The sequence below is a fragment of the Tenrec ecaudatus genome, chromosome 4 (genome assembly GCF_050624435.1).
Source record: "Tenrec ecaudatus isolate mTenEca1 chromosome 4, mTenEca1.hap1, whole genome shotgun sequence".
In the NCBI taxonomy this organism is placed as follows: domain Eukaryota; kingdom Metazoa; phylum Chordata; class Mammalia; order Afrosoricida; family Tenrecidae; genus Tenrec; species Tenrec ecaudatus.
In genome coordinates, this window is record NC_134533.1 from 178506320 (window position 1) to 178533172 (window position 26853).

General features: G+C 46.6%; 1 protein-coding gene across 2 annotated transcripts in view; it reads left to right on the forward strand.

The window, feature by feature from the left end:
* Nucleotides 1–26853, forward strand: part of OSBPL10 (oxysterol binding protein like 10) — a 338082-nt gene that overhangs the window by 257870 nt on the left and 53359 nt on the right. For both annotated transcript variants that reach the window (XM_075547107.1, XM_075547106.1), the window contains one exon: nucleotides 9602–9756. In XM_075547107.1, coding sequence (XP_075403222.1) covers nucleotides 9602–9756 — 155 coding nt within the window. The remainder of the gene's footprint in view (nucleotides 1–9601; nucleotides 9757–26853) is intronic.

Here is a 26853-nt window from a genome sequence, read left to right on the forward strand (position 1 = left end):
GCGCCACAGTTAAATCTTTTCTCATTCTGCTTCTGGTTGGTTTGGGGAAACAAAACACTTCTTTTTAACTGTCCTTCTGCCCTTTGTTCTTACGAAGGCAGGTACAAGAGGGAGTGCAAGGGTGTAGAAGCCGGTTTGGAGGAGTAAGCCTCATTTGGTAGCCCACCTGACCCTGTGCTTTTCTGCTGTTTTCTGTTGTCTGTGATGGTCATCTTATTATAAACCTTGGGGTGGGTTAGAAAGTTAAATGGTAATTAATAGCCAGTCGATTTTGCTTTCAGCTGCTGATGCGCTGGAGATGGCTACTTGGATTCCAATCTGCTTTGAATGTGTACATGAAAACAAAAATATTGGCATATTTTTGACTCTTTTGACCTTTCCATATCACTTTCTACAGGAGAGCCACTGTTTCTAACAGATTGTATTTTATCAACTCCCAAACACCACTGCTAAGACACACCATTATTTCTGTACTAACAAGAAATAAAGAAAACCCTGCTAATTAAATTATAAAACCATTAAAAGTAAGGTGAATTCCAATTTCAGAGATATTAAAATGTGAAAATAGATGTGTCCTTAGAGTTAATGAAATATGATCTGACTTGCATTTCTATGATGCCATCTTGCGTCTATTTTTAATAGAGTAATTTAGCCCATCTGTGTTTTTCCTAAAACTAGTGTTTGTATGTAATGAGAACATTATTATCCTTACCACCCTCGAGTGTTTTTGTGAAAACCTGTTTTGCATTCTTCTACTTCAAAAACAGAAAGACTGCATTGGTTTCCACATTCAGATAGTGAGTGGTACTTTCTCAGCCTCGTTACCCAACTTACGCATGGAATGTCTGTTTACTTTAAAAACAAGTATTTCTTTTCCCACGGATCTCCTTTCTCTTTCTTGTTTGAACCCTGCCGTGTCAGCTCACTTGCTTTCTGCTATTGTGTCCCACAGGTTGTATTTCTCCTACTAGTTATTGTTAATCCTTCTTTCTTATTAAGTACATACGAAGGCGCTTCAAAAAGTTAATGGAAAAGATAACTAAAAATAAGATAACAGAATTTTATATGGTAGTGCTATGATTTGTCATAAGCTTTCTTTTTACCTGCATTTTACTTATCAAAGTTGACAGACTATTTTTAAATCTCTCATGATGAAGACTTCAGCGTCCTTGCTTTTTTTTTTTTTGGCTGCTTCTCCAGTTAACATCCCAAATCCCGTTAATAAAATATGGGGCCGTTGTTACTGCTGTTTGAGTACACATTTCTTACATAAGCAATGCATGCTCATGATCACTTCTCACTTAAAATAACTTCAATTTTGATATGTAACCAGGTTTATACTCAAGTCTAGGATGGTGACGAGGGTGAGGGGTGTGTGGCGCTTGATTTGAGTGAAAAATATGGGGAGGCAGCAAAAGGGATAGGACGAAGGAACGAGCTGTCCCCTTCTGGGGCTTAGCCACTGGCCGTCTTAGAATTAGCAGTGGGGCATTGTCTGGTAAACGACAAGGGATGAGGCGCTCAGCTTGAAAGCACTCAATACAACAGGAGAGGGGCTTCAAAATGTAATTAGCTTAATGACACGGATTGAATAAAACTTTGGGGGCATCGATTCACCGATGGGCACAGCTCAAAACGAAGAAAACACATAGTTGAAAACATCCGTTAAGCAGAATGTGGAACGTGCAAAGTATTGATCCAGAAAAATTGGAAGTCAAAATGAAATGGCACACATGAAGATCAATAATCCTAAGTATTAGTGAGCTGAAGTTGACTGGTACTGGCCATTTTGAATCAGACAATTACATGTTTTGTTATGCTGGGAATGATAAATTCAGCAGGAATTACATCACATCATCCAGAAGAAGCTTTATGCTATTTGTGATGTAATATCTGCATGTCTATAAGGAAGACCAATTAATACATCTGTTCAAATTTACATGCCATCTACCAAAGCTAGTGTTGACGAAATTGATGGATTTTATCAACTTCTTCCACCTGAGCTTGATCAATATGTAGTCAAGGTGCCTTGGTTATGAATGGTGATTGGAATGTGAAAGTTGTCAATACCTAAGGAGCAGTAGTTAGAAAAGAAGGTCTTGGTGACTAGAAGGTGAAGATTGCATGATACAGTTTTGCAAGACCAAGGACTTCATTGCGAAAACCTCTTTTCAACAACAAAACGAGCAACTACACGTACGACCTCTCCAGATTCAGTACACAGGAATCAAAGTGACTACCTCTGTGAGGAGAAAAGATGGAAAAGTTCTGTCTTAGCAGCCAAAACAAGGACACAGAGGCCGACTGTGTCCCAAACCAGACCATCACTTGGTCATGCAAGTTCAGGTGGAAGGTGAGGAAAATGAAAACAGGTCCATAAGTGCCACAACATGACCTTGAGTAAGTAGATCAGCTCTGGGTTTAGAGAACATCTCAAGAACAGACAGGGAGCATTGAACTACAGCTATGAGGGATACCGGTGACAACAGCTGCTGAGCTGTGAGATGGCATGAAGAATATGTCTGCAGATGCTCATTAAAAAGACAAAAGATCAAAGTGGATATCAGAAGAGACTCTGAAGCTGTTCTTAATCATAGCGTAGCTAAGGCAAGTAGAAGAAACGAAAGGGCTTGAGGAGAACATTTCAGAAGGCAGTTGGAGAAGTCAGATTTGAAAGTGAAATGTGCCAAGACCTGGAGTTAGAAAATGAACAGAACATGGTGCACTCGGCAGATCTCAAAGGGAAGAACCTGAAAAAAACATATCGAGCCATGCAGTCAGTGTCCAAGAAAGCGGGAGGAAATCAGAGTCACTGTACCAGGAATTGGTCAACGTTCAATCCTCTCACGAGCTAGCATATGATCAAGAACTGCGTTTATTAAAGGAAGCAGTTAAGTTCATCAAGGTCATTAGCAAAAAACAAGACTCCAGGAGTTGACCAGTTACCATTGGAGTTGTTTCAAGAGACGGATGAAGCACTGGCGGGACTGTAGAACACACCAGGTTTATCCATCTCATCAATCCTTGATGGGGTCGTCATTAGAAAATGTCAGAATTGTCTTGGCATCCAGTGCAAGCTCAGTAAGGGGTGGCCATTGTTAAACCCTGGTGGTATAGTGGTTGGACGTTGGGCTGCGGTCAGCATGGTTGGCAGTTCAAAGCCACCAGCAGCTCCTCGGGAGAAAGATTGGCTTTCTGTCCCCATGAACACTTATAGTCTCGGAAGCCCACAGGGGGTCGCTGTGAGTTACCATTGACTGGAGGGCAGTGAGAGTGAGCTTGGGTGCAAAGGTGATTTGGCAGGGGATGGACATGACCTGCCCTCTCTAGTCTAAATCTGTAGTATGTTTGTATTTTCTTCTGTTCATCCTCTGGTTTTTAGTGTGGCAGTGAAGTTCAACACTGGCCTGGTTTTTTGCCCTTCAAAGTTTGATCTACGTTTTCTATCTAAATGATCTGTCCTTCACGCCCTTTCTTCTCTCCCATCTTGTTACCATCTCTGAATTGCGCACTGGCAGGACACCCTTATTTTCAGACACTGTGTATTTGGCTTTCTGCAGCATTGATTCTGTATCCAGGAATCGGTGGATTTTACCTCTACAGATGCTGACTTGCTTTTCTCCACGTAATTCCATAATGCACCCATCTCCCTTTTTGCTACTTCTGGCTTCCTCCTCTTGTGTCAGAGGCTGCCTCATCCTGTATTGCGCTGGTGTTGCCCAGGACACTGTACAGTAGAAATTCCAGAGATCCGCTCTAAGTCATCTTGAGGATGGCATTTCTGTCTTCCAATTCTGTACAATCTTTTTGTTTTCTCTATATTAGAATTTTCCTACTGCTTCTTCAAATGAGACGGGTCCATCCAGACTCCCAAACTGTTGGCCAAATTCTAGAGTAGCTAGCTCATCTGAAATGGACTTCTAGCTTCACTCAGCGGTTCTTCGATTCTCTGAATCCACGGAGAATGCAGAAAACTATATTTGCCCTTGTATATGCACTACTTTCTTGTTGTCTGCCTTGGTCTTTGTTTATCCCCGTATGTAGTGTGCCAAAGACAGCCTAGATTCTCTGCTTCCTTCCTCACTGACTCCTGGGATATCATCTGTGGGTGATGGAGTGACAGAGAGAATGTACTTTCTTGATTGCCTGGACAAGCAGAGATGTTTTGTTTTTTTCATGGTACTTTCCAAGACATCTTCACTACTCTAAAGGACATTGTTTCAAGTATATAGTACCTTGTGTTTATGACACTGACGCCCAATATTTAAAGTCGGAATCTACTCTGGGTCTTTGAGGCATAAGTCAGTTAGCAGAACAGGTAAGAAATGCCTTTCCAGAGGAAGGTAAAAGCAAACAGAGGAACAATCTAGGAAGCAAAGCTATGGGTAGAGGCATAAACATAGGTGTGCACTTATGTAAATATATTCATAAAAATAGAGGTATTTGCATAGGTACATATATTTATACGGCAATACATTGAGGAAGTGCACGGCCTTTGGGCCTCTGCTCAAGCCCTCCTTCAATGCAAGAACACTTTGTTCTAACAACCTGGTATTCTGTGATGTTCACCCTCCTGTACGTTCACTGAAGACAAAATGGGTGCTCAAGAAAATGTGGTGAAAAAGCTGATGGTGCCTGGCTATCAAAATATATAGCATCTGGGGTTTTAAGGGCTTGAAGTTAAAACAAATGGCCATCTAGCAGAGAAGCAACAAGCCCACATGTAAGCAGCACACAAGCCTGTGTGATTATGAGCTGTCAACAAGATCAGGTAACAGGCATCAGAAGACCCAAAACAAGCAAGCAAGCAAGCAAGCAAACAAACTTATTATTGAGAATGAGGGGGTTTGGAGCAGAGACTCAAAATCCATCTGTAGACAATGGGTCATCCCCTCACAGAAGGGTCACAAGAAAGGGATGAGTCAACCAGGGCACAATACAATATTCCTCTGGTTCCTTGAGGCTTTCTCATCCCCCATTATCATGACCTCAGTCCTGCCTTTCACTGCAGCCTAGGCTGGAGCATGTGCACAAGTACAAATAAGAGCTCAGGACACACAGAATCCAGGTCAGAGAAGCCCCTCAGGAACAGAAATGGGAGTAGTGACACCAGGAGGGTAGGGGAAGGTAGAGAGATGAGCGGGGACGAAACCGTGCAGAAAGGGAGATAGATGGCTGTCGATACAAGATAAGAAAATACTCATTTATAATTTTATAATTTATCAAGGGGTCATGAGGGTGGGGGGGGGAGGGTAAGAAGAGGAGCTGATACCAAGGGCTCAACTAAAATGTAAATGTCTAGAATATAATGATGGCGGCATGTGTACACATATGCTTGATACAGTTGATGTGTGGATTGTTAAAAGAGCTGGAGGAGCCCCCAGTAAAATGATCTTTTAAAAAAATGCCTTTCCATTCTCACTTAAAACAATACTTCATTTTAATTGTGTTTTAGGTGAAATGTCGCCTAAGTGAGGTTTCCATTTTAAAACTTTTATACAGACTGGTCTGTGGCATTGATGGTAATGTTGACATTGCGTCAGCATTCTCATTTCCATTGTTCCGATTCCCTTGGTCTAGCTTCCCCTCCTGACTCTCTCATCTTCGCTGCTGGGTCATTATTGATCATTTGGTCTCGTAGTTAATTGTTGCAGGGAACACATTACACATGAGTGATATTTATTTTAACGCCAATCTGGCTGCAAGGTGACCTGTGGGGGTAGCTTCAATCCCAAGTTCAAAGGTTATCTTAAGATAATAGTCTTGGAAGTTCCCGTAGCCTCTGTTTGAGTTGTGTTTCACAATTTTCCTTCTGTTGTCTCTGGGCAGAATCGTTGGTAGTGGAGGCTGGGCATGCGCTAGTTCTTCTCGTCTCAGGTTAGGAGTTTGTGGTTCCTGTGGGCTTTCAATCTTACTCTTTTTCTTCTTAGGAGTTGACTCTAACAGTTACATCTCGATGGCCCCGCATCGGTTTCGCCCACCTCTCAAGGCAGATCCTGGTGCTCTGAGTCCTTGATTTCCTGAGCCCAGCCCCCTCTACTTTCCCGTGTCTGAGGCTGCCTCCCCAGTTCTTGCGGAATCCTTCGCTCTGTGATTTCAGGGCTGTGACTTTTTGCCCTGTTAGTGACAGCAAGGACTGTTGAGCAAACCATGTTACATAGAACGCTTTGCCTTTCTCCTCCTTTAAAAAATTTTTTAGGCCACGAGCTCAAAATCATTAAAAATAGCGTGTGTCGGGGAGGGTGGGGGGAAAGGAAAACGAGGAGCTGGGTCCAGGAGCCCAAGCAGAAAGTGAGTTTGAGAATGATGAGGGCAACGACTGTATAAGTGTGCTTTACACAATGGATGTATGTGTGGATCGTGATAAGAGCTGTATGAGCCCCAATAAAAGGATATATATAGATATAGATATATATAGATAAATATATATATACTGTCTCTGGATATTGTGGTCACTCATTCATTCATTCATTCATCAAATGTTGATTGAGGGTATATCCTATGTGGGGCTGTGGTCCAGGTCCTGGGAACGAGTGGTGGGCAAGGGCAGCAGTGCCCCCTGCCTGAGGGAGCTGATGCTCTGGCCAGAGAGCATTCTGACCGTGCCAAGTGCTGTGAAGCGGTCAGCAGAGTGATGTGACAGGGAGTGGCCATGGGGGCTGGAGAGGGCCCATGAGGCCTCTCTGTACGAGTGGTGGTTATGCCTGACCCTTGGATTCACACAGCGACTTCATCGACCTCCAGATGCATCAACTAGAGAGGTCAGCCTTCAGGAAGAGGGGAACTGCACATGCAGAGCCTCTTAAGACTGTCATGAACTTGACTCCTTTGAGGTAATGGGAAAAAATCTCAGCATAGTCTGAGCATAGTGAGCAACAAGGCGAGGACAACTATGTTGGGTGGGCTGCTTTGTGGCTTTGCCCTCGAGCAGGGGTGAGGGACCTCTGGCCCACAGGTAGTGTAAGGCCCACGAAGGCATCCGTACCAGCTGACATCACCCGCCTCACCGCAGAGAAGCAGTTCCGTCCGTCACTTCAGGGGTGAGCGAATGAAATGTTTGACCGCACATACAGCAGGCTCAGTTTTAAGTGGATAATTTTATAAATATCCCAATGGCCCTTGGATGAAAAGGTTACCTCCTCCTTCCCCGTAAAAGATAAAGCCAAATCATTGAGGTTTTATTCTGATGGCAGTGAGAGGTCATTGAGGGTTAAAGCCGTGATCTAATACTGGGCATTTAAAAGCAACAGAGATTATTGTCTAGAATAGTATTTTTGGAGAACAAGGTATCTACCAACTCACATATAGGAGCACATACACCCCTCTTTCCAGCTGCCGCTGTCATTTTGTTTCCATCAAGTACCTTGGGGTGTTCGTGTTTGGGGGTACGTAGAGATGCTTCTTCGGGCAGCTCTTGTGAAAAGACTGGTAGGTATCGCTGACCGCTGAGTGGGTGCAGATGAGTCTGTCTCTGCTCTGCTCTACCTTGGTGCTCCCACTTCCTAGACTGAGAACGGAATATTCATCTTCTTAGCTTTTTATTTGCTCATTTGAAGCAGGGGTTTGGAAGAGGCTGTGAAAGCTTTTGTTTTCGTGAGCTCCTGGATGTCTTCCTGTTTCAAAATCATAATTGCCCACCAGCCTTTTTCCGCTTGGTCCTCCGACTCTTCATGGTTTCTTGCTTCTGACTGTTTTAGGCGACGGTGGTAACTGAGGCAGCTGTGTGTATGAGTTCAGTTCACCTCCTCGGCGGGACCCCAGACCATGCCATCAGCATCCAGGGAGCACTTGTCCCCCAGGGCCGTGAGAGAGAATGGTACGGTTGCCAGGGTAGCCCCAGCCAAGGATAAGGTTTTACTCTGTGTGCTGGGCCTGAGGAGAGGCATGGCGGAGGGTGGACAGAGAACCATGCACACAGGACATTGAAGAGATACAAGCAGGATGAGGGAGCGGGGAGAGAGGGGGAAAAAAAAAGAGGACCTGATGCAAAGGGCTTAAGTGGGGAGCAAATGCTTTGAGAATGATTGGGGCAGGGAATGTGCGGATGTGCTTTATACAATTGATGTATATGTATATGTATGGATTGTGATAAGAGTTGTATGAGCCCCTAATAAAATGTTAAAAAAGAAAAGGGGAAAAAAAGAAAATGATTAGGGCAAAGAATGTACAGATGTGCTTTATATAATTGATGTATATATATGTATGGATTGTGATAAGAGTTGTATGATCCCCTAGTAAAATGTTTTTAAAAAAAAGATACAGGCAGATCCATAGATTGCAAATTAGCTGAGTTTGAAGCCAGTTCCGTTACTGTGAAGGAGCCCTGGTGGTTCCGGGATTCTCCTTGGGGCTGGGCCGCTCCCGCATGAGTTGCTGATTCAAGCTCTGTGGAGCAAAGGCCTGGTGATCCGATCCCAGAAAGTTTAACCCCAAACCCGTTGCCTTGAAGTTGATTCTGACTTAGAGCAGCCATGGAGGACAGAACTAGGACTTCTCCATAGTATTTCTGAGGCTGACATTTCAGGGATGCACCCTGCGACATCTTTGTGCCAGAGAGCAGCTGGTGCGTTTGAACTGCCGACCCTTTAATTCGCATCCAGGCACTTCACCGCTGTCCTTCGAGGAGAGAGACCCTGCGTGGTAATGCTACTGGGTCACACGGGGCTGTTCTGAGTCAGAGTTGGATGGCACACAACAGCGTCTTATAATGAGAAATGTCCCTCTCATTCCTTCCTCCTGTATGAAGCATGTAAAAATATTCTGATACATGACCTTTAATATAGTACCAGGGAACTCACTGTTGATGAGTTGCTTCTGACTCAGAGCGACCCTCCAGGGAGGGGTAGAACTGCTGTGGGTTTTTGAGACTGTCTCTATGGGCGTAGAAAGCCTCCATTTTCTTCCCTTGGGGTGACTGGTGGTTTCGAACCGCAGACCTTGAGCTTAGCAGCCCAACACATAACCACCGTGTCATGAGGACTCTTTAATACTAGAGATGGGGGGCTTTTATTTCTCATGCTGGAGGGATGATTGGAGAGCTGCTTTTGCTTTCCAAGTTGGGGTTCCTAAGAGTGCTTCTCGCGAGATGGGGAGGACCAGCCCTGTCAGCGATGGGCTTCCGGCGTCGGCTTGCCCGGCCTCGACACGTCTGACGGCAGAGACGACGTGTTCTGATTGCAGGCACGTTTGCTAACTAGTTGTCATCATGTCAGCTCACATCGAAACCACCTTTGGAGCAGCGCAGTTTTTAGAACATTTGACTTCTGATTTTTTTATTGTTAACGATCCGATTAACATGAAACAGAAGAGAAACAAACACGCCTAAGAAAATTTGACTTGGGTAAAGGAGATTTGCTTTTGTCCAGATCTGAGGGGGTGGGAGGTGGGGAGGAAGCCAGTGGCAGCTCTGGTCCTCACGTTATACAAAGAGCTGCTTAAAGCTAGCTTGTCAGAACCTAGTTTTTCACATCGAGCCCCATGTGCATCCCCCGTGGGGCCCCATGTTAAGCAGGTTTCCTCATACAACGAGGTGTACGTATTTCTTGGGCTTTTAAATGTTCCGTTTGGAAATACTTGGCATCATTCTAGGTCTTTATTGCAGAAAACATCCTGGGATGGCACGGGCCCAAGTCGCATTCCACAGAGCAGCTGAAGAACGGAACCCTTGGCTCTCTGCCATCTGCCAGTGCCAACATAACCTGGGCCATTTTGCCAAACTCCGCTGAAGACCAACCCACCTTACAGCCCGAGCCGGAGGTAAGTTAGCCGCCCTCGCTTAGCGCATTCATCGCTTGTGAGACTGCTTGTTCAGAAACACGGTAATTATATTTGTAACTTGCTCATTCCTGTGTTTCCAGAGGAGCCAAATTATAAACTGAAAGACTTTGCGGGGAGACAGATAGCCAGCCCGGCACGTCTCTCGTTCCTGTGTCTGGCATCTGCCGTGGGTGAATTGTGACCAGAGATTAGAGGGGTGTGTGTGGGTGTGGGGGGTGCCCCCATTTTCATGGAAATGGGAGTCATTTTGACTTTGGGAGAAATTCTACCTGACCCATTAAAACAGTGCCTCTTGGCATGATGGGAGCAGTTACAATATATCATGTCAGTCCCCAGAATAATGGCAGCTTGGTGCGGTTCATGCTAACACAGCTCCTGCCTCACTTGCTTGACTCCCGCACGCTACAGAACCTGGCCAGGACCGGGGCAGTGGCCAAACCTCCCCGCAGGTGCTGCGCTGCAGTCCAGGCTGCGGCTGCAGTCGAGAACTGCCCTGCCTTGTTAGGGAAGACTGGCCCTTGTGGCTCTTAGGGACCAGCCAGGCTCCGGTCATTAAGCTTCATGGATTTTATGTCATTGGCCCAACCTGCTTCCCCGAGGAACTGTCTGTCTGTAAGACACAGGGGGAGCCAAGGGCTGCCCTTGACACTTGTCCTTTGTGTCATGAGTGAATTTGCGTTGCTTCTCTGCATTTTGAAGCCCGGTACCCTCTTGACGTGAGCTCTCAAACTGGACTGAGACCCACTTAACCATGCGTCAGGGGTTAGTCCTGATTGTAATTGAAGTCATTTTACCCTGAAAGGTGCAGAGCACTCTACGGAATCGATTTTGTACAGTTGAAAGGTCCCCGGCAGCTTTCTTCAATCAATTGATCCTGGTGATCAATCAGAATGTTTCTCCAAGCACAGATGGGAGTTTAGCTCGTATGAGAGACGGCATTGTTTGACACGCCCACCCCCACCGCGTGCCCAGTATTTAATTAGAATCTTGACAATGATGAAGAAAAATATGAATTAATTCTCAGAAGAATACCCACTGCCATCGAGTTGATTTTAACCCATAACGACCCTACACAGATCTCTGAGGCTGTAAGTTTTTTATGGGGGCAGATAGCCTCACCTTGCTCCCAAGGAACAACGGGTGGGTTTGAACTGCCAACCTTGCTTTTCAACCCGATGCCTACCCACAGCACCACCAGACTCCTTCTGAGGGGAATTGGGGATGGGGATTTCTCACAGGCCTTTGGCCTCTGCTCATATAAAGAGTTTCAATGTGGGGGAAATGCGGCTCGTGTGAAGATGAGTTAGAAGGTAAGTCGGTGGTAGGAGCCCCATTGTCGTAGGGCTCCTTGGGGAGACTCAGCTGGGTTGGCATTCGAGGATAAGTTGCCCAGCTGCAAAAGGGTTGAAGAAATACGATCTCCTTTTTCTCCTAGAAAAGAGCCTTTGGAAGATCACACTGTAATGCACATATTTAAAGTCTTGCCCTAGAGGAAAATTAAGCGTGCAGATAGGAGTTTTTAGATCTTCAGAAATCCCAGCAATGTTCTGGGATAAAAGCCAGCAGGTCCCATAGCCTAAAAAACTTACTTTTAGGACTGGTTGTTTGAATTCCTTATTCTGTGAATTCTTTTTAGTTCTCAACTCCCCCTGATAGGGGCTAGCTTTTGTACCTGAAGTCGTTAGATTGCAAAGACTGTTCTTGGCACTTAAATATATTGCCCCTTTTGCTTTACCTGCCGATGCCGTTGGCAGAAAACAGTATATAATGGCCCACAAGTAGTTTCCAAGGTCAACTTTACAAAGACACGCTGAAGATGAAGAGCTAGGTGAGCGTTTCCCCTTGAGTTAGAAGCAATCATTCTTTTCCGGGTGTCATTTTCGCCCTTACTCCTTCCGTCAGCGCAATCTGTGATAACATTTGCTCATCCTTCAGAGCCACGAGAGACTTACGGGGTGATGCTGCCTTGGTGCTTTCGGAGAAGAGGGAATTGGAGTTCTTCTGTGGAGACTCCCCTCATCTTTTCCAGCAACAATGCTGGTAGATGATTCTCACAACTCAGACCAGCTAGCGTTGGTCGGACACCATTTTTCATTCAGGCCAATGCGCTTTGTCACATATATATTGGTCTTAATAGTGGAAGAAACGAGAAATATCCACCCAATTATTTTCCTGTCAGGAGGAGGAAAATGTTTTCATTCCTTCCCTTCTCTACAATTTAGAGAAAAGAAATGAAATGTCTAAAGGCTAAAATCTCCAGAAAGAGAGGGCTCGTAAACGCTTTTGATACCTCGGATGTAGTTACGTGTACAAGAAATCTACGGAACAGCTAATTTGAAGAACAGTTCTGGTGGCATGTTAGTGAAATGAACTGTTTTTTTCTGGGTAATTGTTTTAATTATGTTGGGTCTTTGGGGGCAGTAATTAGGGTATAGAAGGTCCCTTCCCTCCTCCTGAGTCTGGCTTGTCATAAAATAACTTAGGAGCACCTGGGGGTGGGGAATGCCCTGTAAAATTTAACCTATTTTAATTCTCAGAAGAATCAAAGCGCTAAGACCGGTGTGTAAGTTAAAAGAGATTTGTAGTTGGCTCTGTTATCAAATGAAATGATCTTAACGTTTTATTCTGCTGAGGCTGGAAGGAACTAAGTGTGCAAATGAAATATTCTTCCACAATGAAATGAGTTAGGGTCTTGGTTTTACCCATTAGTGGAACAAATGTTCACCTAATAACACTGGGACCTTAATCTTAGATAGGAAGGGGTTTTGTCATGCCTTCCCAGCTGGAAGATGCCTGGTGATGGATAGGAAGGATGGTGGGATTGCTCTACTGTGGGCTGACCCTCCGGACCTACATTCCTGCCTCCTGATGGGAGACTGGGAACCCAAAGGCCCCACATCGTAGACTTCTTGCAGCCAGGTTTCTAAATGCAGAAACAGGGAGAGGCATTCGTGTGAGATTTGGATGTCTGAGAGGGGGCCCTGTGCTGGCAGGCAAGTCCATGGAATGGGATCCGAGGGCTTATGGGCAGTTTCTGTAGCCCAGCTCATGTTCTGGGTCTTTGTCCACCTGTGTCACTGTGAGAAGCCACATGATCCTGGTGGCAATCGTTCACCACCTTTGGGTCATGGCTACATAGAAAGTCTCTAATGGGGCTCCTGACTTCTTCAGCCTTTCCAGTGATTGGGCGAGTACCGGATGCTTATGTCAAGCCCCTCACTGAGCGGAATAGCAGGGCTGGTTCCTGGTGGTTTGTGCTGGGTCATGACCCGTTAGGCTGTTGGAATAGGAGAGTGTGGTGCCACTTGGAGACCGATCTTGAGAGAGACAGCTCACACGACGAGACACGTCTACCTTTATGGGTGTTGGGTCTGAGGGAGCAAACCTTAAATTAAAAACCACATTTATGGAGGTAGAAGTCACCAGCAAAGCCACTCTTTCTAGACATTCCTCTCTGTGTTGCCAATTCAAAGTTGAGGGCAGCTGCGTACCCCCGACCCCCTCAAAATGTCCCCACGTGCCATTATAGATAGTCAACTTCTCCCCCGACCCGTGGCACCCGCTTTTCTGTTGTCTGAGCCGAGGTTTGCCGTGTGAGTGGGGTCCTGTAACGGGAGACCTTTGGCTGGCCGGGACGTTTGCGGTCTCTGTTGTTTCGCAAAGCAGTCATTCATTCCTTTTGTTGTTGTTGTTGTTGTCTGTCAGGATCCATTGTGCTCACACCTGAGGGCATCTGATGAGCCTGGAGTTTGATTTCTTCCACCCCTCTGTTGCGGATAGGCACCCTCTGGTCTGTTCCGGACCATCCTGTCTGCATGTGACACCCCTGGCCTGTGAGGTCTCCAGGCTGCAATCTGTATGGGAACCGGTTTCCAGGGTTTTTCTCGCCAGGAACCAGAGTGGGTAGAACCGACATACTCTTCAGGTGCTGAACCATAGTACTGCTTCCAGCTTTTGCTTACCACTATGATTTCTATGATAATTATGAGTTACCCCGTGTCCAGGCACCTTTCCCTTCCTCCTAGTCGAGAAGGTTAAAGAAACGGCACAGAAGTCATCCTGCTTGTCCCAGCACTCAAGACTCCGACTGCACTCACCGCCATGGTTCACGGCCACCCTATGGGGCAGGGTGGGACTGTCCCTGTGGGCTTGCGAGACTGCCGCTCGTTATGGGAGTGGAAAGCCTCATCTTTCCCCCGCAGAATGAGGGATGGTTTGTGAACGGTAGGTCTGCAGGTTAGAAACCCAACATAAGACCCTTATGTCACCAAGGCCCCCGCCACTGAGGCTCTCAATCCACCACATACGGTCCATTCCTATCAGCCTCTGGCTTATATTGCCTGCTAAGAAGCTCTGCCTGAGTGTCAGCAGTAGATATATAACAGTAGACCAACCTCCCTCCCGCCCCCACATCTAGCATGTAACCTTACCCAACGTTAGAATGACATCTCATAACAGTCATGTGTACTGAGCTTCCACCTGTATAAATTAGCCAAACACGCTGTGGTCATGCATTTGTGTAATTGGATTTTCAAGTAAATATGGGATAATCCTCTTTCCCCTGAGGGAGAGATATAATTTTTTTAAGAATGAAAGGAGGAGGCTGTTATAAAAAATGTAGCTGAATTCTGTCTCAGGAAGAATTTTCATGCTCTTGGTTGGATTGACGTTTTTAGCCCTGAACTTTTGAACCACTTAGCAACATGGAAAACTGTCCATTTGAAATCCTCTGACGTTCACCTCGAAGCCTGGCCAGTATAATCACTCAGCCTGTCTCTCTCCCCTCCTCTTCTTCATCCCCACGATACGTAAATGTGATGAGACTGAGGTTATGTAGCACTCATGGGCGCATCATAGATTTTTGAAGCAAACTAGATAATATGCTGTTTCCTTTTATCGTGTGGATGGTTCTTAGAATGCAAATTTTCAGACATATTGATTGATCAAAAAAATCTGACACACATTAATTGGTGGTCAACAATTTGACCGAGGAGTGAGGCAGCTATCACTGGCTTCTAATGGTTGAAACAATCACTTTTATGTCCTCTGACCGCCCTGGAGAGCTTAATTCCAAATGGTTGCTAAGAAGGACATGTCAATGACATTCAGAATTGAAGAGTAAGTCCCTGGATGAAATGATTCTCTTCTTCACTGCATTTCTCCTCCTAGGGAATTGGATTGCATCTCCTTCCCCAAACCTCTGAGGTAGGTTTTCGGGGGGGTCTTTGAAACGAAAGTTTAGAAGAGTAAAATTGACTTTAGGAATCGTATGTCCACTCTCCAAACTGGAGTAGTTGACCAGCTTGCCAAACTCATTGTTACTGAGTCCACCTACTGGGTGTGGATCTTACAGGACATCAGAGAGCTGCTCCTAGGGATTCTTAAGGTTGTCATCTTTATGGAAAGTGACTGCCACGTCTCTCCATGGAGTGGCTGGTGGATTTGAATCACTCACCCTGGGCACTAACAACCTTTTACATACAGGGACGCACGTAACCACTGCACCATCAGAGCTCCTTGGAAGTTGTTCAGTGATACGAACCACTGCTGCTGTTGTGTGCCGTTGAGTTGCTTCCCACTCACAGCAAGCCCGCGCACAGCAGAAGGAAACGCTGCCTGGTTTGTACCATCCTCACCATCTTTGCTCTGCCGAACCTCTCCTTGCAGCCACCGTCGGTCCTCATCTTCACTCGCCTTCCACTTGACCAAGCGTGACATCCTTTTCCAGGGACCGGTCTCTCCTGACAACATTCCCAAAGGGAGAGGATGTCTCATCCTTGCATCTTGGAAGCATTCTGGCGGTACTTCTCCCAAGATTTGTTGGCTCTTCAGGCAGTTTGTCTGAATTTCATACTCTTCAACTCAAAATGGAGACGCAGTGGCACAGTAGGTTAAATGTTGGACTGCTACCTGAAAGGTTGATGGATCAAACCTACCAGCTGCTCCTGGGGAGAGAAATGAGGCTCTCCACCACGCTGACATCTCAAGAACCCAAAGGAGCAGTTCCACTCTGTCCCGCACAGTCATCATGCGTCGTAGTTGACTGGCTGGCAGTGGTTCATTTGGCTTTAACATCGTAATTTAAATGCAGCGATTCTTCTCCGAGCTTCCTTACTCATGGCCTGCTTCCACGTGCGTATACAGCGAGGAGCACGTCAGTCCTCAAAGGGATGTCTTTTCAGCACGTTCAAGGGGTCCTTTGCAGCAGACTGGCCCAGAACGGTTGCACCAAACTGGCCACTGGTAAACACGAGGTTGATGTCCCCCCAGTTAGTGCCGTTCCGTGCCCCTCCGTTATATCGGCATCACGCCTGGGCTCAGCAGGCTTCTTTCAGCTCCACAAACAGTCACAACAGCAAAGAAAGCACTCACAGCAAACCTGACACAAATGGAAGCAATCATGAAACTGCACCTGCTGATATCTGGGAGTTGTGATCGTTAAACTTCTGGGTTCAGAGTAGCGAGCTTTAGGTTTCTTCCATTTTTCTCCTGACCGAAGCTATTGGCTCTTTATCCTTTTGTGTATCGTTACATGATTGTCTCAGGGCTGCAGCATTCCCCCACATTGCCTCCTACTGATAGTATCCTCTAGAGCAGTGGTTCTCAACTTTCCTAATGCCGCGACCCTTTCATACAGTTCCTCATGGTGTGGTGACCCCAACCATAAAATCATTTTCATTGCTTCTTCATCACTGTCATTTTGCTACTGTTATGAGTCATGCGACCCCTCTGAAAGAGTCGTTCGATAACCCCCAAAGGGGTCGTGACCCACTGGTTGAGAACACTGCTCTAAAGGAAAGAAGAAACAGGTTTCTTAGTATTCTACCTTTTCTCTCAAGGGAAGCGTCACCCTTTCACTGTATCCGATAGTCAAAACTGAGCCACTGGCAAAGGGCAGGTGGGTTTCCATTTCCATGACCATGTTAGAGCCATCAGGAGCCATCCTCTGAACCTGTGAATTGACTTTTTGTGAGCCACAGCAAAGAGGGCAAGATGCGCTCATGTCTGCGGTGCCCCCAAATCGAGCTTGAGCAGATGATTTCGTACGGTGTAGCGGTCGTCTTCCACATCCCGAGATCCCCTCACCTGGCTGCTTTGTGTGAGAGAGCAAATTCTTCGTGGCGGACTCCATGACTGGTTCATTGCTGGTGGAGACTCCACTGTTTAGCAAAGTACTTTTGTGCCTAGCGGATGACCTGTGATTATTCATGAATAATCATGAATATTCATGAGTGCATGTGAGCGGCAACACCCACCTGTCCTGTGAGTAGCTTAAAGGGGTGCTTCCGCTTGTCCTTGTCTCCGTTCTGTGCTCTTCTCTGGGGATTCGGGCAGCCCCAGCAGTAGTAGTGCATTTGACTTCTTGAGGGGTATCTGACTTACGTGTAGGCACTACTGAAGTGGAAGGCTCTTTTATGGCCCTGGTCCTCAACTTCTCCAGGTAGAAGCCTTTCCTCCTGTGTCCTCCATTTCTTAGTATTGTGTTTGAGCCAAGAGGTGGTAGGGATCTGTGGGGAAAGGAATCAAGTGGTCCTTGCTCTTGATTTGGTTTTTGCCCTGGATTCCTGAGCGATGCCTCTGAAACTCTGGCATTTCTCCATTGGCCGATGTCGTGGATGAGACTTCCAGACCGCTCCCGAGGGGTTTGAGATTGAGAGGTGCCTTTCAGCGAGCTGGGAGACCCACTGGGTGGTGTATCAGTCCAGTCTCGGGGTGAGCTCAAAGTTGAATGTAATCCATCATGCGTAGGTATCTAGACTAATAAGGGCTCTAGGTGCAGAATCATCAGTGGGTTTCCTGGTGGATCAAAGGCACCGGTGCACATGGAAGGGTAATGTGGCCTGTCTTGAGAAAGGAAAACTGCATTGAGAAGCCTCCCAGCCCTCTGTGTTGGGAACCCCATTCTGTGTGTCTCTTCACCCAAGTCCTTTTTGCTTTCATACAGTTGAGCTGTTCTCTTGAAGTGTCAGACCTGAGAGCTGTGGGAGCCAGGAGGTCAAAAGTGACTGGCGCTTGGAGATCCCCAAGCTCAAAACTGATACCCGAGTGGGGCAGAGGGAACCCCCCAATTTGTAGCCTGCACATCAGTTTGTCTCTTACCTTGAGACCTGAGCTAGCTGTGTGGGTTAGGACCAGAGGAAGTCTTATTGAGTCACTGGGTGTAATAACCCACTCAGACTTGGTTCCCAGCACAGGGAGGTGTGGAGCACTGACCTGTTGGGGGAGCCAGGGAGGGACATTCCATTGAGGGCCTGGCATTCCAGGAATGAGCAGTGGCTTGATTGCCTGAATTTCCTTGTTTTGGGGCTGTTGGCCCGGGGGAACCTAGTGTGTCCATCAGACAAGCATAGAAGACGGGCCTCCTGACTTTAGTAAGACCCTCAGGACTTACTAAATAAACCACGGAGCGATCTGGGTTGTGACTTGTTCTTGAAAATGCACTGCTCCCTCACCTGTCTGCTGTGTCACGGTATCATCGGACGATGCTTAATCTCCACAACTGCTCGTTTATTCGTGCGGCACATGTTTATTGAGCACCTACTATGCGCTCGCTGAGTGTGGAATGGGGGAGGGCCCCTCAGGTAGGCAGATGGCTTCCTAACCCAGCTTACTAGTGCTGGGCACACTTCACCGTGGTTCTTGATTATTTTTTATTTCTCGACATTAGCAGAAGAAAGGATTCTTAGCCACGTGGCATTTTCAGGTTAGCACACCAGAGCTCTGAACGTCTTGGTGGCTGCGGATCTACCTACAGCCCATAGCAAGTAAAGCGCCCATGTGTGAGATGACACAGACTTAAAGGCATGGCTTTGTGGTTCTGTAAGAAGCTGTAATGTTCATGCCTCCTGTAGTTAGTATTGCCTACCTGCCTCGCAAAATGTAACGTTTCTGCCTGCCTTCTTTATGATCGGGCGTCCTGGTGGTGTAGTGGATTATGCGTTGGACTTGGAACCACAAGATCAGCAGTTCATAACCACCAGCCGATCCAGGGGAGCAAGATGAGGCTTTCTACTCCCATCAAGAGTTACAGAAACCCACAGAGGCACTTGTACTCTGGATTCGGCTTGATGGCATGTGGGTTCTTCATAACCGATCCACAGCAAACAGACCTAACGATCGCGCACACAAACCTAAGCCCTGTAGACATGTTTCAGGCACTTGGTTGGATGCCCTAGCACAAATCCTCCTTGGATTTGGCCTTGGCTTCTGGGAGCATCAATGAACTCTCAGACCACAGGGCAGCATCACGGGACCTTTCCCAGCGAGGCTTTGGCAGGGCTTGTTTTCAGTGGATGCTACTTTTGCCAAGGATGCCTTTCTCCCTCCATCCCGATTACCTTCCTCGATTTTCTTTGTGTGAGTCCTAGCTCAGAAGGTTTTGTCCTCTTGGCTGGGTATTGTACTTATATGAGACACGGCTCTCAAGTCCTACCTTCCTGAGGGTCAGCCAGGCGTGTCTTGTAACATGGGGGGCGCTTTTAGGTTTCAGCCCTGAGATAAAGGAGCTCTTGGGAGTGGTCACATGCCTGTTCACCATGCTTGTCTCCCCTCCCCACCCACCCCCCACCCCCCGACAGTGCAGCTTTGTGACATAGACACCCACCAGAGTGTTGGGGGAGACACCAGGTTGGATGTGCCAATTGTGAGCTGGAGACACATGAAAAAACACAAAACAAAAAAACGACAACCCCAAACCGCACCCACCGGCCCAATTCCTCCCATCCTGCCTGCCCACAGGGGTGCCAAAGGATTAAACGCCTTGAAACTGGTGAATGAACGGGATCCATACTACCTCTTCCCTCTCCCTTCTCTCCTGTCTGTCAGTCCTGTGGCCACGGCGGGGAAGAGTCAAACCTGAACCCGAGGTGGAGAGTGAAGCATTGTAGCCATGTGGTATGATCCTTCTTAGTATGCTGGGGGGGGGGGGGATAGGAGTGGGGTGGGGGGAGGTGGAAATTCCTTTCCTCTGGCCCTGTTACTGTGGCTCCAGAGTTGGCAGCTACGACGACAGGTCTGCATTGCCCATGAAAGAGGGTCCTAGAGATGAGCTCGCTGCCACTGTCGGCCTGGTTTACATTTTTATTACCCCGAGATGAAGAACTATTCTCTAGGGGTGATTTTTTTCACTGGCGCTGACGACGTTTGCTTTCCTTCGACGCAAAGTCAGGGCTTATAGATGCATGTTAGGTGGGGGGGGGGACTAGTATGTGGTGGAAGAAAGAGTGAAAAGTTTTGCTCGTGTATGCTGTGGACTTTGCCTGAGTGACCAGTGAGTCCTTGGGCCCCGTTTTGGACTTGGATTGAGTTTGGAAGACAGTTTAGGAGGTTGTGAGTTGCCAGGCCTCGCCATCTGCTAAATCATAATTGTAACACTTCTGGGGCTTGGGGGTGGGCGGGTAATAAGAGGTGTGAGCAATGAGTCAGAAAGTAGATTGTGTGTATGAGAGAGCAGACAGACAGACAGCACATTGTAGAATTTTAAGTTCTGGCAGTGTTGGCAGATCCGATGGATCCTATAGTACCGGCACAACCTTTCCTTGTCTGCCTTCCCCATCCCCCAGCTGTACTATACATATGTACGGATGTGCTTGACACAATGGAGATGTGTATGGATTGTGATAAGACTTGTAAGAGCCCCCAATAAAATAGAATTTTAAAAAAAGAAACCAACTCTGTCATTGAGTCACTTGTGATTCATAGCAACTGTATATGACAGGGTAAGACACTATAGCTTTCCAGCTATCGATGGCTTCATCTTTTTCCAGTAGAGGGGCTGGTGGAATCGAACTGCTGATCTTGTAGTTAGCAGCCCAACACCTAATCCACAGCCAGCAGGACTCCTGCCTGTGATAGTCCTGTGAAATGCTCTCTCCCCTGGTGAAGGTGAGCATAAGAAAGGCAAGAAAACCAGGACTTGGTTCGAAAGTAGGAAATGAGCGAAGCGTCATAGCGAACAGTGCATCAACTCCCAGACCGTGGCCTGCTCCTCCTCCCAGCTCTCCAATTGAGTTCTTCCTTGACCTTCGCATGAGAAACCACTTTAAGAACAGGAAGCATCTATGGCTTTGTGGCTTTCGATCGCTTTCAAATTTATATTCCAACACTCTGAAGCCTCACCTTGTCCTAGCAAATGCTTGGTATTTAACCTACAGTCTGTGTTCAGATAAGGGCTTTGTGAGTTACGCTGGGAAAGGGCCTTAGGAATTATATTTTATTTTACATTCTAAATATTTGTGTTCTAAAATGGAGGGCCTGCCTCTACTTTTGCCTTTTGCAAAAAGCAGTAGGTTATGTAATGCATGGAGAAAATGAGTCCTTTGGGAGAAGCAACCTTTCCTATAAGTAGATCAATACCATTTTCATGAACCAGATTGAGAAAATAAATGAAAGCCAGAGGAAGGGGGACTGCCTTTTGTTTACCTGCCTTTTCGGAAATTCCATTTTGATGAATTTTTAAAGCTGTGAATTTAGAATGGAATCTAATAATGGAAATCCCTCGGGTGAGAAAATACACACTCGTGATAGGCATTTCTCCAAAGTGTTAATGCTGCTTGTCCAGACAGTGGGGACGCCCTGTCCGTGCAGAAGTGAGGGACAGGAGCCTGTTCACACAAGCCACTTCCGGAGCATAACCACAGGCCCTCGTCCATGCAAGTGTCCACTGCACAAAGGCAAGTTTTAAAAATTATGTCCTCTTAGGACACTGATTTCTTGAAGGAAAAGGTGGTGGAATATAAGATAGGACAAAAAAAGAGTTGTGGTAAGGGCAATGAGAGATCCTGTGTTGGACTAATACTTTCTGCTCCTCGCCAACGTCAAGACGTCACTCCTTGACAGAGGTGGGTTGGACAGACTCCAGCTCTGGAGGCTGACGGAACAGGTAGAACCCCACTCCAGTTAGCTCCCTGGGAGACTCAACTGATGGATTACATTGGGCCCATCCAGATAGTGTGTTGCCTGTCCGCTGATGAGCAACCTTAATTCCATGTGTAGCCTCCGTTCCCCACTGCTCTGTACCCCATAGATGCACAGTCCTGGGGGTCAGAGCGCTGTGGGCCATCAGGCTGCCTGAGAAAGCAGTTGGGTTGTCTGGCGTTCACAGAATACCTTATTTTAGGATCTTGGAAATGAAACGTGAATCAACCTCTGGCTTTGAAGTAGAGCGAGTCGTTAAGTTCTCTTTGAGAAACAGTCTGGTCAACGAGATGTGTTATTGGAAGAAAGGTAACTAACCAACTTTGATTTTTGATTTCTAAACTTGCTTTTTACTAATCAGCTATTATGTGCTGTGTGATGCCCTTCACCCCCTCCTGCTACGTCCCAGGAGCCTAGGATGAAACCAAACAAGCCCTGAGGTTTGCTCTCTGACAGTTCATACCTTCCATAGCTTGGCAGTAGGGGGAGGAGGAGGGCTTGATAACTGATTAGAAAACGATGTAATTGTTTCATTAAATGAACCGTGGATAGCAGTTGGATGAAGCTGGAACTAAGTGGCCATTATACTGCTATGGTCTATCTGTTTCTTTGTTCTGCACAGCAAACCGATATACCTTGTTTTGCTTGTCACACCCCTGAAATCACCTTCTAGGTAATTGGTGGCCTTCCAAATTCTGAGTGCACACTATGTCGAGGCTATTTCCCATGTCGATATAGAGATTGTGAGCAAAGCCTTCTGTTCTATGATTGGCATTATGGACCATAATGTATTTAACCCCAGGGGAAGACCTTTAGGTTGTTCAGTTTTTCGCTGTTGCCACATATTTTGGCACACATATTTTGGCATATAAATATGCAAGGATGTCTTTTATGGGAAGATTTTCCAGCAGTGGAATTTTCGTAGAATTCACCGAGTGAATGTGTGAACTTAAAATTTTGATAAAAACCTAACCCAACCCAACACCACGGAACTCTGGGCCTTGTCTTGACCCTCTACAGAGTTTGAGGCTGGAAATTTTTGTGGGAGGACACAGCCTCAACTGTCTCCCAGGGAGTTCCTGGTGGGTTTGAACCACCGATCTGGCAGTTAGCAGTGCAACACTTACCAACTCTGCCACCAGGACTCCTTATGTTTTGCTCAGCATTACCAAATTCCACTGTAAGACAGAATCAAATCTCTCTCCTGCAGAAACCTGGTGCAGTAGTAGAACTCTCAGCTACTGTGTGGGAGACCAGGGTTTGGTCCCTGGCCCCTGTAGCCCCAGAGCTATCAGCGTGCCTCTGCCAGGGTGTCTTGGGTGCTACTATGATACTGAACAGATTTAAGCAGAGGGTTACTTTCAAATTTATATGAAGCATGTATTTCATGATCCCGATTAGAATAACAACACACTTGTCCAGGAGTAGAAAATTCTGTCAAGATGTCTACCCATGTGACCAAAAAACTTGTCTTGGAGAGTCACCATAAAAACTCAGCCCCCTGCCAGGAAATGATTCTGACTCATAGCGACCCTGCAGGACAGAGTAGAGCGGCCCCTGTGGGTTTCCGGGGCTGTAACTCGTTATGGGCAGAGCAAGCCTCATCCTTCTCCCAGGGAGCAACGGAGTAGATTCCCATCTTCAAATTCACTCTCTTTGATGGGCGTGTGAGGTGTCACGACCCACAGTCGTCATCCATGGTGCCCGTCATTGTCCACATCTCCCTGGAATGATTACAGCTGTCTCAGGACGGTCCCCTGAAGTTCTCACGAAATGAAGCAGTGGAGAGCGGGGCCAGGCCAAGCATGGATTTTAGCGTAGAGGACGTACTGAGCCTCGTTTGGGATTTATGGCAGTGGAATAATATGAGGAAAATAAGAATTGCGGCAATTACCCTCTTAGATCCAGAGTATCCAGTCATATTTGAACGAAAATACAGGGAAACCTTGGTTTAATATCCTCACACAGTGGTAGAGAAATGGACTCACACAGTGCAGATTAAAAAGTAGAGAAACGCCTACTATTTGCGCCCAAAGGTATTGAGTGGGGTTTAGAGCTTGTAACTGTCACGAAGCCGCCATTGATGGTTCTTTGTCCGGGACTTGGGGGCTGTTGTGGTTTTGTTTTGTTTTTTTGTATTGTTTCCTTTTCTTTTTTTAATCTACGAAGCACAAGTGCCCATTTTCTCCCAAGTACTTATTTTCTTGATCTGTGAAGGTTTACAGAAATCAGGATGTATTCATGCAGCACATGCTGGAGCCTTGTCCAAGAAAAGAAAACAGACCGAGCCCGACATTGCCTGAGCTGTCGGTGGCTTCTAGAATTCCCAGCTCCCGAGCTGCTTGCGTACTAAATTGCTGGATCTTGTGAGGGGCAGGAGAGAAGGGTACAGAAACTTTACTTTTTTTTTCTTTTTAAAATCATTTTATTGGGGACTTGTACAATTCTTATCATAATCCATATATACGTCCATTGTGTCAAGCACATTTGTACATTTGTTGCCATCATCATTCTCAAAACATTTGCTTTCTACTTGAGCCCTTGATATCAGCTCCTCGTTTCCCCCCCTCTCTCCCTGCCCCCCAACCCTCACAAACCCTTGATAATTTATAAATTATTATTATTTTGTAATTTCTTACACTGTCCGATGTCTCCCCTCACCCACTTTTCTGTTGTCCGTCCCCCAGGGAGGGGATTATATGTAGATCCCCCTTTCTACCTGACTTTCCCCTTCCCCTCCTGGTATCGCTACTCCCATTATGGCTCTGAGGCGTTCATCTGTCCTGGATTCCCTGTGTTTCCAGCTCTTATTTGTACCAATGTGCATCCTCTGGTCTAACTGAATTTGTAAGGTAGAATTGAGATCACGATGGGGGAGGAAGCATTAAAGAACTAGAGAAAAGTTGTATGTTGAAACTCTACTTTTTGAAACAAAGCGAGAGTGGGTTGGTCCCTTCTGATCTTGGGAGGCAGGATGCTACCAGGCATTGATGCATTTGGCACGTGCCTGGCACATCGAGGGCCTCGATGATAATACGTTCTGGGGGCCTAGAGAGAGCATTATCTTCCGAAGAATTCTTAATGCACTTTGCTTTCTCCATTATTCATGATGCAATCCTGTTTGGCTTGCAATGTACAGTAAATGCTTCTTGCTCTAAATGACTTGTAAATGAAGACTCCTCTGCGGTTCACAATGCCGCGGGTTAGTAGGTGTTTCCTGGCTGCTCTCCTGTCCTTCCGAAATGTCCACTGGGGAGAAGCAGCTGAGATTTCCAAGTGAGCGGCAGAAGTGATTAAAATGGACAGATAAAATTTGAAAATTTTATTCATTCATTCGTTTATTTATTTACTTATTAATTGTTTTATTAGGGGCTCATACAACTCATCACAATCCATACATGCATCTGTTGTGTAAAGCACATTTGTACATTCATTGCCCTCATCATTCTCAAACATTTTCTCTCCACTTAAGCCCCTGGTATCAGGTCCTCATTTTTTTACCCTCCCTCCCCGCTCCCCCCTACCCACTCCCTCATGAACCCTTGATAATTTATAAATTATTATTTTGTCATATCTAGCCCTGTACAACATCTCCCTTCACCCCCTTCTCTGTTGTCCGTCCCCCAGGGAGGAGGTCACATGTAGGTCCTTGTAATCGGTTCCCCCTTTCCAACCCACCCTCCCTCTACGCTCCCAGTATCGCCACTCACACCACTGGTCCTGAAGCAATCATCTGCTCTGGATTCCCTGTGTTTCTGGTTCCTATCTGTACCAGTGTACATCCTCTGGTCTAGCCAGACTTGTAAGGTAGAATTCAAATCATGATATTGGAGGCGGGGGGAAGGAAACATTTAGGAACTAGAGGAAAGTTGTATGTTTCATCATTGCTACATCACACCCTGACTGGCTCATCTCCCCAAGACCCCTCTGCCAGGTGATCTCCAGTTGCCTACAAATGGGCTTTGGGTCTCCACTCTGCACTCCCCCACTCATTCACTATGGTAACATTTTTTGTTCTGATGATGCCTGATCCCTTTGACACCTCGTGATCGCACAGGCTGGTGTGCTTTTTCCATGTGAGCTTTGTTGCTTCTGAGCTAGATGGCCGCTCATTTACTTTCAAGCCTTTAAGACCCCAGACACTATATCTTTTGATAGCCGGGCACCATCTGCTTTGTTCACCACATTTGCTTATGCACCCATTTGTCTTCAGCAATCATATCATGGAGGTGAGCACACAATGATAGGATTTTTCTTTCTTTGATGTCTGATAACGGATCCCTTTAGTATGTGATCACACAGGCTGGTGTGTAAAGTTTGAAATTAGACTTGAATTGACTGCCTGCTGTGGCCACCGATGAACACAGTCACATTGTCCTTTCAAAGCTCACCACTTTTCCCATCTGCTGTAGGGCCCTGGCGATTGTCCTGATCGAACTACTGAGAATTCCAGCTCCTTCCTTAAGCTGTGCCTACACAAGTTTGAGAAGTCTATTTGTTCAAGTCTTAGCCCACCCCCACCCCCCTGCGTTCGCAGCCACGATCCTCAGAGCTGTGCTGCTTAAACCTGAGTGTGTCTCACCAGCCGCAGCGAGACACAAACCAGCTCGCTGCTGCTGAGTTGCTTCCGGCGCCTGACAGCGCCTCGTGGGTCGGAGGCAAACTTCGCTCCACAGACTTCAAAGGGTCTCTGGGTCGAGTTGAATTGCTAACCTTTCAGTCAGTAGCCAACCACTTAACTCTTTGTACCTCCTAAGGGCTAGTGATCACCTGACCAGCTTGTTCTGCTAGAGCAGCGGTTCTCAACCTGTGGGTCCCGTGACCCCTTTGGGAGTCACGTGACCTTTTCACAGGGGTCACCCGATTCATAACAGTAGCAAACTGACAGTTATGAAGTAGCAATGAAAATACTTTTATGGTTCGGGGGTGGTCACTACAGCCTGATGAACCGTATGAAAGCGTCACGGCATTAGGAAGGTTGAGAACCGCTGTGCTAGAGATTCCCAGGCCCCAGGTCAGGTTTCTGATTCAGCAGGGCTGGAGCCTGTCTGGGTCTCCGCTCGCTCCCTGCCTGAGTGAGAGTGGGTGCCCATGACTGCATCTTTTGTGAACAAAGCCCGGCAGCCTGGCAGTGAGCAGCCTCAAGCCTAGAGTCTGGAA